Here is a 15,388-nt window from a genome sequence, read left to right on the forward strand (position 1 = left end):
TGATCTTAGGAGGCAGTCATACAATATGAGCCTCAGAAACCAAATGGTATTTAGACACCTAATTCCCATTGGTAAAAATGACAGAGTGAGCTCTTTGAAGACACTGGAGTGCCTATTACTTTGCATTGAAGACTGGAGATAGAGAACTGGATTTATAGATGACTGAGGCCAAGCATCTCACTTACTTGAACAGCTCAGGCAGATTCTTACAGCTTAAAAGACACATCACACCAGGGATCACAGTATTACTTTCCCATCTCATGGGTTTCATTTGACAAGTTGCCCACCACATACTCCCTTCTTTTCTTTCTAATATTTAATCACAACAAATCAATCTATATATGTGAAGTATCTGCTACTTACCCAACTTCATGCCCTTTTAAAATACAATTCTTAGACATGGAACCAAGAGAGGCATGTCTGCAGTCTATTCATCTAATGCTAAGGTGTTTTATGAGCTATGATCTATACTAATCCAAAATAAATGCTGCATAATTCATCACAACAGAAGTGAGAGAGAAGTTGATGGTAGCTTCTCTTTCTTGGTTCTGTGCTTCTGTCTGAGCTCAACTCATGAACTCTCATACATGCTCAGCTTCTCAGTATTTGTCTATCAGTTACCTTGCTGAAGTTCATTATTTTGAGCTCTTTGGATGCTACCCAGTTCCAACTACTTTTTAAAAAACACTGCACAAGCATCATCGCCTATTAAAGATACAGCAGCTTATTTCTGATATAACTGCACTCCTGATTTCTCTCCACAATCCTGTTTTCTGTGTATAGCAATGAATGGTGAAGCAAGGAAACAACTGAAGAAGTCACATCTCACTTGATGAGTTTTGAAATTTTCTTCTGACACACACAAACTAATACAGCTTGTATCCAGGCAGGTTTTGAATTGACAGGCCCGCCCTATTCTCTCAAAAGTAAAATAAGTTAGCCCAAGACAGAGAAGGCACAAAAAAAGGAGTAAAACTTCCCATCTACTCACATCAAACACGAGACTTGGACATATCAAAAAACAGGAAATTGATGCTTTAGTGAGAGTTTTCTGTTAAAAAAAAAAGAAAAGAAAAAAAAAAGGCAAAACCAGCCAGTCTGCCACTGTCCCTGATGGAATTATAACTTACATGAGGCTCTTCTCATCTTGATTTGCCAAAGTTTTCCTATATAAAGTTCTTTAATATGAAAGAAATGGGGTTTTTTTTTTTGGTTTAGGTTTTTTAAGACCACCACTATTAAAACCTTGAAATGCTGAGTACATTTGCAGTACATAAATTTGCAAGTGAACAGAGAAAAAATTGATCAATAGCTTTATGATGTAATTGCAGTCCAGAACCACCGTATAGTGCAATCTGTTTTCTGCTTTCCCACTTACAGGTAAAAACCTTCCTACAAGGAAGGGAATTCATAACTAAGAGTTCACAGTAAAATCTAAACACTCCTAAAGAGTTCCTAACACCACTCCTTTTGAATGGAAACACAGGAAAACACAGAAAGGAGAGAAAATTTAAATCCCCTATTATATGTATTTATAATACAATGACAACTGTTGCTTTACTGATCTGTTTACGTACATCACTGTTAATTTCTCTGCAATAAGTTAACTGCAGTACCATCACAGAAACAACATTTAATTTACAATATAAGCAAAGAAAGCCTACAAAGTAATATTTAATGGTTTGATTACAAAATAGTTTTAAAAATTTTCCCCCACAATATTTATACATCTTTAGTGCCTCAGACATCTGAAAGATTTTAGAAATGGGGTTTTTTTGTATTTATTTTAAAATTAAATAGTACAAAAGCTATGTTAAATAAACCTTTCTCTTTCATAGAATGTAATCCTCAAACATGTAATAAAATCAACATTTCATAAGACAGCCATTTTGGATGAGTTAAATCATCATTTGATTTCTACACATAGGTGATGAACTACATTTAACAAGCATTCTTTCAATAATAATAGTAAAGTAGATTTTCAGTAGATTTTAAAGTAGATTTTAAAAAGTAGATTTTCAGAAAAGATATTTGCGTGTGCATGCGTGTGTTCAGAAATAGCCTTCTCAAGTCTTGAAGCTTGTTTTCACCTTACAAATAAACCATTACCTGAAAAGAAGTAGGTATAAACCACCCAGAAAAGAACATTTAGCAGAGGAGAGAATAGTATCAACCAAATTACTTAGCAGTTATTCAATCAGGAAATCACAAGCAATATACTGTTCCGCAATTAATAAACCTGCACATATTGCAGTCAGCTTTCTTAAACAGCAAGAAATGTGGGGTTTGTCTTTTTTCTATTAGGCATTAAATAGGACCTTAAATAATCCATACTAAAAAAAAATAATTAAAAAAATGGTACATGTCTTCTTTTCTTGAGACTAAAAATGCATAAGCTGAACAAAACCAGCCCCCTCACAAAACTGACAAATTCTTTCTGTACCAAAATTTTAAAATCATTGCTTGATGTGAGCACATCAGAGTGAGAAAGGTTAATACAAATTAATAAATGGTCATATCTCTTTCAGAAAAGCTACTCTAAGGACATACATATTTTACTAGTAGTAAAGAGTGAAAATGGAAAAAAATGCAATTGCAATTAGATTCCATACTGGTAATACGAATATAGCAAAAAATATGGTGATGTATTTAATTTTCTACGGAGAAAATGAGTACCTGTTTTAAATCAGGAAGCAGCAGATCATTTCAACATCAAAAACACTTCCTGTCAGAGAAAGGGGAAAAAAATTCCTTTACAGTTATTGCCATTATTAATCTACTCTTTAAAAAGTTATCTATACAAAACCTTTCAGATTTGAAATTTCATCATATAATTAGAATATAGAAATCATTTGGGTTTTCTACGCCTTGAAGAAAGCAATTATACATTTGGCCAAGTATTCCAAACACCACAGCCCATTTCTAGATACAGAAAAATACTAGGTGATGAAACGGAATTTTTGGCATGAAGGCTGAAAGCCAGGGAATGTAAATGTTTGGAGAGAGCAAAGTTCATAATATATGGGGAGATATATCGGGATTTATTTATTTATTTATTTATTTAATTTGCTATGGGAATACTTGAAGCTTTCTTTGAGCTCCCTCTCCTGAGCACTTGCTGACAGTGCACCATAAGCATCACGACAAGCAGAACGGGCGAGCTGTAATTTCACATTGTTACTTGTTTATTAAGGCATCGTGCCCCAAAGGGCCTTGCAAACGGAAATGTTTGGTTCCACAGATAGTATCCTTATACAGTTATCTTTGCCTAAAAGGGACAGAATACAAAGACACCCCATCCCCACAACAAAACCACAGAATCTGATTCTGAAGAGCTCATCACTCTCCTTTGCAGTGAGACAAAATTTTACTTGAGGAAGAATCTTCATAAACATTCATAGCAGTGTTGGGATCAGAAGCATCAATCATTTTGGAAGTAAAATACCCCCGTATTTTAAAAGCAAACACTTCATGAAAACTTCTGTCTTGCAAGGAATTGTTCCTTTTACCAGGATATAAATGCTGTCTTAAGTTTTGACTGAACTACAGTTTAAATAAACCACTCTAAATCTGTTTTCTACTTGTAAAACATCTTGCATTACTCCTTATCACTGTGCTGCAACTGTTCAGATTTATAAGATGCTGTGCAAATGGAGATACAAATTGCAGAAGTAAGTAATTTTGCACGAAGGAACTAGCACAGCCAGTACAGGCCTGACACCTATTCCACAGCAGCAAACATTTAGTGACTCAAATTAGACATTTAGTGACTTGAATTACTCTTCAGAGTCTGAGTTAGGCAAATTCCTTTGAAATCTGAGAAAGGGAATTCTGTGTTACCCTTATGCATACAACTAGAAACCACAGAGAAAACTACCTACAGCCATTCTAGAAACATCATTACTTACTTAGGTATTTGGGCAAGAACTGACTTGAAAGATACCCTTCATTATCCCTATATTCCAATGTCTGTGTTACATACCAGGCCCAATAATAGGCTAGTATCAAATCCAGCTACTGCTGTTTGCTGTGTAATTTGGGATAATCAAAGAAAGAATGCCAATGAAGCATAAAATATAAAAGGAAAACTTTGTTACTAAATGTGTTAAAGAACAGGAATTTCAAGGAGCAAACACAATAAAGTGAATCATGATCTGCCTTGAAAAAAACCTGAAATTGAACCCTTTCTTCACACGTACTTGGGACAGCAAAGACCTAGAAAGGTAGAATTTAATAATGTTTTGGTGTTGTCCTTTTTCGTTTGTTTATTTTGTTCTGAAGGTAGGGTAACAGTCTAAATTGTATCACCTGCAACTGAAGGCTTAGCAACTAAAAGGAAAATAAATTTAAAAAATAAATTCATGTTCCATTTTCCAGATGAGAATTATTAGTAAAAGGTTGCAACACTGCCATTCTTCAAGGCATTCCTGACTTCCACAGTTCTTTGATTTTTTGCTCTGTGTCTCCACAGACAGGGACCTTACTTACAAACCAGTGGGCCTGCAATCAAATGACAGGATCAACACCAGAGCTTGCAAATATGTTCCTGTCTGCAACATCAGTAAGCCAGTAATTAAAACAAAAACAAACAAGCAAATCAATAGCAGCAACAAACAATTTAATTACATTCTAGAAAGTTTTTAGATCTCACAGGAGACTAATTTTATTTCTAGACTACAGTCAGCAAAAACAGTCCTGGCCTTCGAGATCATGCCATTTTATTTAACATTGCCTTGCTCTCCAAAAAGGGCTGGCTGTGATTTTAAACATCCTGTAGCAGTGAGGCAAAGCAGGCTAGCCTTCAAATTCTAGTTATTTATTCCACTGACTGGAAATATGTCTGTCATTTGATTTCTTTTATACAAGTACATTTGAGCAAGCAAAGTTTATAGAGATGAGTTACCTAATTAGATTCAGAGTGATTTGCTATCTCAGCAATAGTTTTTAAATGTACAAATCTAGATAGAGAGGCATTTTGTAAACAGGTGTCAATGACACTGCTCCATCAGGCATTAAATTGGAGCTGCTCCTGAAAAATACTATCATTTGTGCATTTAAGTTAACAATATTTTATCAAGTGCCATGTTTTTACACCAGCTATTCCTTGTGGTGTACAGCCAATGATATTCCATCAAGATTTCTCACCCTTTTAATAGCAGTATGAAATGAGATAGTGTGCTCACATCTTTCCTGAAAGGTCCATTTAAAAAGTCTCAAAACGATCTCTGAGGATTTCATCAGCCTTTGAAACAGGGCTATAAACCAGGTAATGCCTGAAGGAAAAACAGCTGAGACTTAACAGGCAGTCTTCTATCTCCAAATGAACAACAGCTGTGAAAGGAGAAAATTATTTTCTCTTATAACATTTATTTAGTATTTAAATTGCAGATTTACCTGCAAAAGGCCTCTATGTTAGGCAGTGTGGGGATACACACGGCCTAAGAGTGATCCCACAAGGGGTGCCCTGTTTAGCGGTAACGCTGCTTCCCGCACGGCGTCAGAAGCTTGGTTCTTGCTCCAAGATGGCTGCTCCCCTCAGCCGTCACAGGCTCACAGTTGGAGGGAAAGCTTTACTCTTAACAGCTTTTCCTTAACATATGAATATGACTTCCATAGAGTAGTAGGAGATATTACAGCAAGACAAGAAAAGTCCACTCTGCCGAATGAGCTTACTTCACCGCGGCAACAACCACAGTGGGGTGTCTATCACCACACGGGAACAGGAGCCGCTGTGGGATCCAGGGTTCCAAGTCCCCTCAGCAGGACGCGACTCCGCACCGTGCCTAAGAAGTGCGGAGGCTGGCTGATTCGGCGCCGTCTGAAGGGCACCGCAGCCCCCGCTGCCGCTCCTCAGGCAGCACCCGAGGGCCGCAGCGCGAGCCAACACGGTCTCACCGGCCCTGCCCCCGACCACAGACTGGTGTCGGGGAGTGCAGAGGGCGGGAAGCCGAAAGGCGGGAACGTCCCCCCTCACAGAAACAACCAGCACCGGTGTAGTTTCTCCACGCTTGCCGGCCTGGTCTCACATGGCTACACAGCATGCCCTAGCGCCAAGGCTTCTGAAGGACCACTTGTGTTACTGACAGGCTGGTCTAAATGTTTAACAGGGCTCCCAATCTCCGCCACTGAACACAGGCAGCAAAAGGTGGCTCTCAAGTTTTACTGTCGCTTATCTGGAGAGAAAATTTAAAAAAAAAACAACCCCCAAGAGAATGGTTTTGCTTCTATTGAGAAATTAAATCATTAAAGAGGGGAAGGGCTTTGAGGAAGGAAGATGAAGTCAGCCACAAGCATAGAACTGAGAGGGGGGAAAAAAACCCCAGAAAATGGATGGCAAAGGCATGATCACAGAGTTTTCAAAGTAAAGGTCTGAAAGTCATCTTAAAGTAAAACTTCAGTTTTATTTATGTTTTATGAGAAACATTGCACAGAGAGGCAGTCTTTCACAAGCACTTGTAACCTCATTTATCTTTGGAAGCTTAGTTTCTTTGGCTATACACTGTTAGGACTTCTGGCAGAGCCAAGTAGAGCATGGCTGCTGGGAGGGGTGCACATAAAAGCATACTACATCAAATGGTCTTGCAGACATGAAATCAAGCCAAGGTTAGATAAGGCAAGTCAATATTTTTGTGTATGTTTCTAGGATTACAGTAAAATGAAGAGCAAAAAATGCACGTCTCAAATTGGGGTTCTTCCATCACAGTTTTCAATCGTCTCCACCACCACACAGATTCAGCAGTGCCCTCTGGTAATCCCCTTTTGTGTCTTGCTGTAAAGTAAAGGAAAAAAAACCAAACTTAAAAACATGAGGAAACAGCAAAATATAACCCGTGAGACAGACAGTTTCAACAGTTGAAGCCTTGTTAGCCTGGAGACTATCGAAGCTGAATTTTACTTATGCACATACTGAAATTATTTATTGTTCTTGCAATACAAATGCATGTCTGAGAAGGTAAAGAAATTTTAGAATTAAAAGGAGTTAACACAACAAAGGAAAGCTGAAGGACTTGGTTCTGTTCCTTCTCCCTGATCACTGCAAACATCACACTTGAAGTTCACCATTTAAAAAATTTACTTATAATCTAAAACTGACATATTCAAGAAAAGATTTTGACTCAAGTTCATCTCCACAAGGAATCATGTATCATACACTTTTGTGAGGGTGGGTGGATGACTAGTTTTTAAACAGACACACAAGTACTTTACCTATGTTCCAAATTAAATAAAACCTAGCAAGTATATCTCCTGCTCACTCACACACATGGACAAAAATCACTCTAGCTAAAAAGCACTGAAATGAAAGACAGCAGCCATTTAGGTGCTCTATTTTCATTCAGCAATCACAGAGCAATTCTGTCTTTTATTTTGATTTGAGGGTAGGGACAGGTGAACAGAATTTTCTTTCATAACACATCAGCTGACTGCACAAAGCCTACATATACTGTCAGGTGGCTGTCAGGAGTTCTACCAGCTGTAGACTGTAATGTTCAAGGTGGATTTTTCAATTGTGCATGGATAACAACATATTCTCACTGCCATCTTTAAAAACACCTCACATGAATTATAATGGTATGATCAATCCAATGAAGACTTCCTCATTTTGTAGGGACCTCTGCAGCAAAATTTACCTGGATAAAATAATAGAGAGATTTTCCATATTTCCTCTTGAATTCACTCTTAATTTTCAGCATATCAACCTCGCAGCGGGAGACCATGATCCTGATCAGCACCTTGTCACGAGTTCCCTTGCCCTACAAGCAGATACACATTTAGAACTGTAACAGATGAATTGCGTAAAATGCCACCATACCTAGTGGTAAAATAGTAAACTACAGGCAACTGAGATGTAGCAATAAATAATACAATGAATCAGATCTTCTAAATAAGGTGATTATTAAGATCCAGGAATTTCAGCCCGAACATACCTTCCTAATCAGCAGTGTTTAACCAACCTTCAGTCACAAATCTACTTAGGCTGTAAGCAGCAGTTCTGATTCACCAGAAGGTGTTTCTGGTAATGCCTAATATCTGTCACCAGGCATTTCTTTTTCATTCTTTTTCTTGGGAAAATGTTTTGAGGCTAATTTAGTGTCTTATTTGGCCCTTCGATAAACAGCTTTTTCTGCTACCAGCTCTTAATTACCTGCAAAAGATATGTCTAGCTTTGCTAATTATAATCAAATGATCTAATATAGATCATTATTGTGATACCACTCCCTGTATCTCCCTATACCAGATTGATCTGAATAGATGATCTTGTCTGGTAACTGTTACAGTATGTTTCTGAACAATACTAAGTCATTGTTCATTTATTCACATGCCAGTCACAAATCATGACTAAAAGTTCCTAGGGAATCCAAACTTGATGAAACAATGGCAATAAATAAATAAATTTAAAAAAAAATGAGTACAAGGAAAGAGTAGTGTTCTCTACCTTCATGGAATCATACAGTCTGTCTGCAAAATATAGCTGCTTGTTCTGAATGCACTGGACTGAAAGAGAGATAATAGCAGTTAGTAAAACATCCCGCTCATACACTGAACAGCAGAACATAGAATCTTGGAGCCATTTTATAAGACATAAGAAGTCACAAGAAGGTTTTCAGTAAAAGTTTCACCAAAAGGGCACAGAGCAAAATTATGTTTCCCCAAAGTGTTACTTGGAAGTTGTTTGGCTAAGCTTGTGATTGAACCACAAATGCTTACCACCTGAGAAAGCATTCCCCTCCACACACACCACAATTCATTCCTGCACTTCTATAAGCAACCTCTTTTCTGGAAACATTCATTGTATGCTAATCCTTAAGAAGCCTCCCTTTCAAAGCTGAGATCTGTTTGTTCTCTATTTGCATTACAGAGCTCTCATATCCCTAGTCTGAAAAAGATTTTCCTCAAAGAAATTCCTCTGAAACTTGGCAACATCCTTGTCATCTTCATCTCATGCCATAGTACCAACCCTACACCCTGCCCCCACTTTTCAGAGAATTCAGTGTCAAAGCAGCTCTTTTATTAGCCTCTAGCATCCTCCACTGCCCATCTTCTCCCCTCACACACACACTGTTCTTCCTCCAACCTGTGTCTATATTGAATACTTTATGCATTCAGCTATAATTTCAACAGTTTTGTTTGGGGAAACAAACATTAAGCCTCTGTATCAAATAGAAGTAGAACTAACAGCAGATCACAAAATACATGCATTTTTATTTTCATCTGGAAAGCAAGGTTTGTATTTTGCACAGGAAAAAATTATGCTACTTCTTAATACCTAGACTAGTGGATACAATAATGCCAGCACATCCAGCTTAATTTCTTGTCCAGCAACAGAGAGGACCCTATCTTTATCACAATACACTGTAAGAGCACTGAAAAGATCCTATCTAAAGATAGTCTTTACTTCAGGGTTACTCACCAAGATTAAGGAAGGCATTCTCCAAGTCTCCTTTAACCTCCTTCTTGATGCTCTCCAACATATCATATGGGCTGTAGCTCTTGTACCTTTCAAACACTACCACAAGAAAGAAAACAGGTGAAATTAAAAGCAGATCTATGTTTTATGAGTGCTTTTCATACTAATTTCAATCATATCTGGGACAAAATAGATACTACTCAAGTATATTTTTCTCTTGCAGGAAAAAAGAAAATCTGACTCTTGAATAGTACCTTTCTGCAGGTGGGGGACACTTCTTTCAGTCATAATGTTGATCCACTTGGGGACATCAGTTCCCTTTCTCTTCACACCTGCATCATAGAGCTCCTAGGGTTTTAATGAAAAGCAGAATTGTGAAAATCATGAGTTACACGAGAAGCCATCACAAACACATACAATTTCATTATTGGAAAACAAGCACTACTGGAACTGTGTCAGTGAGAGGAACACAAAAGTATGATCTGGCAGTCCACCAGGGAAAAATCTAACCTGACACTAGGACTCATTACTTTGTCTTTACTCTTATCTACAGACTCTATTCTGTATTTAGCTGTCTTTACCTCAGCTGCTCCCTGCAGATACAGGTGTAATAAGTATTAACAGTCTCTAAGTTCAATGATACTTCTCTCGATCTTACACAGTTACTTGGTTTTAATGCAAGTAGTTTTTGCAAACTATGCGTTTCTTTTTGTTAAACGTTCTCTTTCTCAATATGTCTAAGAAAAATACCAGAGCGTTTCTGTGTAAGTACTAGTGGTATCAGGACTGCAAGTGGCAGATACCCACAGTATTTGTACTCTCAGTATCTCCAAAAGCTTGATCAATTTAAAGAAATTTAACAGTCATTACCAGCACTTACCCTAGCATCTTGGTCAATCAGCTCATAATCAATCACAGAGGTATCTTCATTCCTTTTGCCCTTCAAACAAGGATTGTGGTATTTAGAAGAGGTTAACAGATAGTAAGCTATATACATATTCTTTTCTCTTTAATTTTCTGAAATCTGAATTTGCTAATGAGTAACAGTATGCTTTGTCCCCATTATGAAGCTGATCCTGTGAATCCTGCGCTCCTATCAAAATACTTTCTTCTTCCACATTTGAGTATTTTTTCTCCCCAAAAGACAGTGAAAATACAAGGAAATTTAAAATTGAATTACAAATTCAATTGTTTTACTGGCAACCACTAGTCACCAAAGGACAAGCATATCAGGAAAGGTGGAAAAACACAAACAGGCCTACCTTGGCCAGGGCAACCATCAGCTTGCGGAAGTCACCAGATGTGTCTGATATAATGTCCTTTTCCAGTTCTGTCTTGTACACTAGGAAACAAAAAAAATATTTTCAAGTAAATTGTGTTCTACACATACTCTTTTACAAGAAGAAGAGTTGTTAATTATTGTGTGTTAGGCAGATAAACAAACAGGTACAATTTAAGTCACATGAAAGACAATGAAAACTAATGCATGCTTGCATACAATGAAACCAACATTGCTACCCCTAGTCATGACAGCTCCTGTGTAATCAAAGTCTGCCATGGAAGGATAACAAGAAAGCCTGTGACTATTCAAAGGATGGGAATATTGGTTTAAGCTCACTATCTTTTTAGAATATTCTTAGCTATTAACAGATGCTTGCTTGTGTAATAAACATAGCATTTAGGCCTTCTCCACTCATGGATTTATGACTGGACAAGGGCATGGTGAATGCAAAAGATAAAAGCTCCTATGATAAATCGAAGGAATGCTGGATGTAATTCTGCTCTAATGTCTAAACATTTTCTTTGCTTTCCAAGTGGTCATACACTCTTGCTACAAAATGACTATCTCTTCTTTAAAACAGCAACCTAATCTACAGCAGCAACACACTCTTTGCTGACTCGTATGTTGTTTACTTTTTCAGAACCAGACATTAAGACTACATTGCTATTGCTTGTCCTTTTTGCTTAGCTAGCACCTTAGCAGAATTGCTTGACAACTATTAAGCATTAGCACACAGTAGTTTTCTACATTTCAGTCTATTTGTGGTGCAGCTCAACTCTAAAGCTCAAGGAAACAAACAGGCACTGGACAGCTGCACTACTGAAATGTGATAAACCCAACCAGAATGGCCAACACAAAAATATGAGGAAATGACCACCCTTATGTCTACTTATAATAAATTAATTATAGCTTCAATCAGATAACATGATTTAGAAATATGAAAAGCAGGATATATGCTTTTGAATGTATTTTCTAGCAGGTGTACCAAAACAACTTACAAGCACGCTTCAATAGATTTCAGATTCACCTACTTAGTACATAATTGATCCTAGAATCCATAAATCTAACATCATTAATTGTTACTATGCATGGAATACATGTAAGTAAACGTTCTCCAACTTGTTTGCTACCTAGCAGCAAGATGAAACTACATAAACACAATTATTCAGGACACCAATGTAAAAAAGTATTTTATGTCCAGATGCCAAAGAATCAAAGCAGATACTGTATAATAGACTCTGATAATCAAATTCACATCGAAGGGAACTTCTCCAACTAACTTAGTGTAAAAACATGCTAAATTGAAACTTTAGAAGTAAACTTACTCTCCCTGTAGACTCTGTTAATTTCACTGAGCTCTTGATTTGTTCGTGAGCAGATTATTTCAATGAGCGTGTCTTCATCAGTTCCCAGACCCTGCAACACATAATTCACTTAGGTGCTAGAAATGAAAAGGCATGCTTGAATGGTTTAAAAATACTGTACAGACATCTCCTTTCTCCCACTTTAACAGTTTCACAACCATTCATGGATATTTTTTGCTAACTGTGCCTGAGAAAGCCCAGATGGAACATTTTTAGTTGCCAAATACTACTCCAGTAGCTTTGAGATACTGTAGATGTCATCTCTGGGCAATATGCATTTGCTGTGAGTATCACACTCAGCAGCTTTCCTACCAGCATAACTGCATGAGATCAACCTATCACAATCCATGTGTGACTATTCTGTCCATTGAAAGCACAAGAAGGCGATCTGGTTCTCAGCATGCAAAGGGGCAGCCCACAGTCTGTTCTTTCCTGCTTCCACACCTCCCTTCAATACAACTTCTCCACTGTACATACAAAGCCAAGGGTGACACTATCATTACTCTTGGCCTTATCTCCAAGACAGCAAATATTTAATCATGTTCTGAATTTCTAGCTAACAGCCCCTCTAGAATTGTCCATATTTTCCACGTACTTCACAATGCACAAATCCTGATGAAACATCATTACTATTAGCTATGTTATTACCAAGAAATAAAAATGTATTAGCATGATAAACAAAATAGTCATATTTCATATTTTTTTAACCAGTTGAATAAATTAAGAGGTTTTATATAATATTTGAAAGCCACTGTTGTGAGCAAAGTCGATCGGTACTTTGAACTAAGCTGCATTATTACTGTTTACAGAAGTTCTACAGGTATTAATCGCTAAACTACAAAGCACATCAAAATATATCAGGTATTAATGAAGCCTTATAGTAACTCACTCTGAAACAATGTGGCTTGATCAATGTGCTCTAAATTTTGTTCAATTATTCATAAAGATTAGCAGCCAAAAAAAAAGTTGCTGCTAATAACACTGCAACATTCTTCCTGCTGGAGAAAGACAGGAAACTCTGAAGGACAGACTCAGAACACAAGACTAACTTGGATGAGCTGAAGATGCTTCTCTCCTGAGACCACTAAGGATGTTTGGGTTACCAGCTGGCAAAGCCATCTGGCAGCCAGATGCCTCAATATTTTGAAAATATGGGTTTTTTAGATAGGCTCCACTGGTGGCTTTTTAATTCTGTTTTAGTTCTTACCTACCAATGAATCATGTTCACACTAATTTTATTACCCTCATCTTCTAGCATCACCAGCAGACAGGAAACACACTCTTGTGCCTCCTGTTAGGATGCTGTTATGTCCATCTGCAACGGAAAGGCATTTGTAGGTGGCAAAAACGGGCATGGTTTCCACAGGACTCCCAAGGGCAGTATGCCGAGTAGTATCTTGGGAAAACTCATGCTTGCAGTCTTTCACTTATGGAAAATGGAGGTAATTATGTGGAAAACTACCCTGTTGGAAAAGCTGGCTCTATGGAAGAGGGGAAAAAAAAACAAAACCCAAAAGAGGACAGGAAGACTGAACCCAACCAATTTTATAAATATTGGGTTAGAAAAAAGAGAATTAGGAAAACTTTCCACAGAGTGGTTCTAATGGGTATCTGGAGTAAAAGGAAACCTTACAAAATGTAAGATTTGCTAAATATTTTAAAAGTGTTTTTAAAGAATGCGTATCAGGAAAATAATGAACTCCTCCTCCTAACTTTGCTTTGCCCAACTTGCATTCCTAATTTCATAGCTTATTATGCTCTGGGTATTGCAGCAAACTTAAGATCAGGCAAATTAAGAGCATTACTTAGAAGGTGGGAATAGCTGATGTAGGGAGAGAATAAAATATTCTACAAATGTGGCTACTCTGAGGTAATGGCTTGGTCTTTGGTCTGTAAAGACAGCATAAATGCTATACAAGTACATGGTCATCCTAAATACAACTGATCAGACATAAGACACAAAAAAAACCCAAAACCAACAACCACAAAACCAAAACCACGAATAAGCCAAACCCAAACTAATCTGATTTACAGTAAATTATGGGTAGCCTCCACTTATACCAGAAGAGGGCAGCATCCGATTACGCAAAGAGGGATTTGGCCCATAGTTAAGAGACTTACCACCTTCATACTGCAGTGGTTTTTGGATGCTGGAGGTTTGAGGGAGTTTTGGGGGGGTTGGTGGTGGAGGACGTGTTTTTTGTTTCTTGTTTATATGTTTAACTCACTTTTCATAGTCTGGAGACATAAATTAGTTGGGCTTTTTTTGTCATCATCTGAATTTCAAAGGGTGTGTTTTAATATTTGTTTTGACTGTTTAAAAAGAAAAATTAACCTGATCAAGAACATAAAGAAATTAAGTGATTATAAATACAAATCCCCAAACCTTAATTTGCTTTGAAAGGTGATTGCACTGGCACAGGCACCTCTCAAAGTCTAATTTCAGTGGCCTGCAGTAGATATTTCTACACCAGCAATCTATGCCATGTTTGCCTGTGATTGCAGAGGACTGAACACAGGGACTCACTGCTGTGCTGTTTCTCCAAAGACTGCTTTTGATGCCTCCTCCTCTTTGTGTTTTATACAGAGGCAGGTTTTGTGCAGGATGTTCTTTCAAGATCAATAATATGATCCAGTAACTGGAAACTACTATTTAAGCCTATAAATGCTAGCAGAGGATTTAATGGCTTCAACTAACAGCTGCTTTCTTAATGATTTTTTGCAACTATGAACCTGTATATTGTTTTTCAGAGCACTTCACTGGTTACAAAGCAGCAACCAGTCAGAACAGAGCCTATGAGTTATTCCTGACCTGATGCCAACTATTTTTTCCTTCAAGAGAGGATTTAATTATCACGTGGTTTCAGAATTCCTGTAATTTTGGATGCAGCTGGATACTTAACCTGTAGTACCAAAAAAACCCCCACCAGTCATCAGTGGACATGTTAGAAAACTGTAGCCTTTAATGTGAAGTCCATACTCATCCTTGAGGCAGAGATACTAGACTAACATAGTTAAACTTCCCAAATCATTTACCTTCATGGAGGCTTTCAGTTCAGAGGCATCATATTGTGCTGGTGTCTTCAGCAAGCCCAAAATCACTGCCTCCAAATGACCTGAGAGAGCAGATTTGAGTGCTGCAGAAAGTTCCTGTAAAAAAAGGAGGAGTGATGGAAGAAAAAAAAAAAATAATTAAAGCTCACTTCTGATCTCCACAGAATTTAGGCTGTAGAGCTGCAAGTCTCCAAGTCTTCAGTAGTGTTTCTTGCACAATTGACAAGGAAACAGAAGGTAGAGAGCTTTTCTTGGGTGAAAACCTAGGACCTTAGGGCCAAG

General features: G+C 37.6%; 1 protein-coding gene across 1 annotated transcript in view; it reads right to left on the minus strand.

Moving 5' to 3' along the window:
• Positions 1-6,381: 6,381 nt before the first annotated feature.
• ANXA2 (annexin A2) overlaps positions 6,382-15,388 on the minus strand; it is a 29,120-nt gene continuing 20,113 nt past the window's right edge. Inside the window, exons 5-13 of the mRNA XM_054168857.1 lie at positions 15,089-15,202; positions 12,014-12,104; positions 10,669-10,748; positions 10,287-10,346; positions 9,661-9,754; positions 9,410-9,505; positions 8,435-8,493; positions 7,629-7,751; positions 6,382-6,769 (exon numbers count right to left, since the gene is read on the minus strand). Of these exons, the coding sequence (XP_054024832.1) occupies positions 6,707-6,769; positions 7,629-7,751; positions 8,435-8,493; positions 9,410-9,505; positions 9,661-9,754; positions 10,287-10,346; positions 10,669-10,748; positions 12,014-12,104; positions 15,089-15,202 (780 nt within the window). The 3' untranslated portion in view covers positions 6,382-6,706. The remainder of the gene's footprint in view (positions 6,770-7,628; positions 7,752-8,434; positions 8,494-9,409; positions 9,506-9,660; positions 9,755-10,286; positions 10,347-10,668; positions 10,749-12,013; positions 12,105-15,088; positions 15,203-15,388) is intronic.

The sequence above is a fragment of the Dryobates pubescens genome, chromosome 17 (genome assembly GCF_014839835.1).
Source record: "Dryobates pubescens isolate bDryPub1 chromosome 17, bDryPub1.pri, whole genome shotgun sequence".
Taxonomy (NCBI): domain Eukaryota; kingdom Metazoa; phylum Chordata; class Aves; order Piciformes; family Picidae; genus Dryobates; species Dryobates pubescens.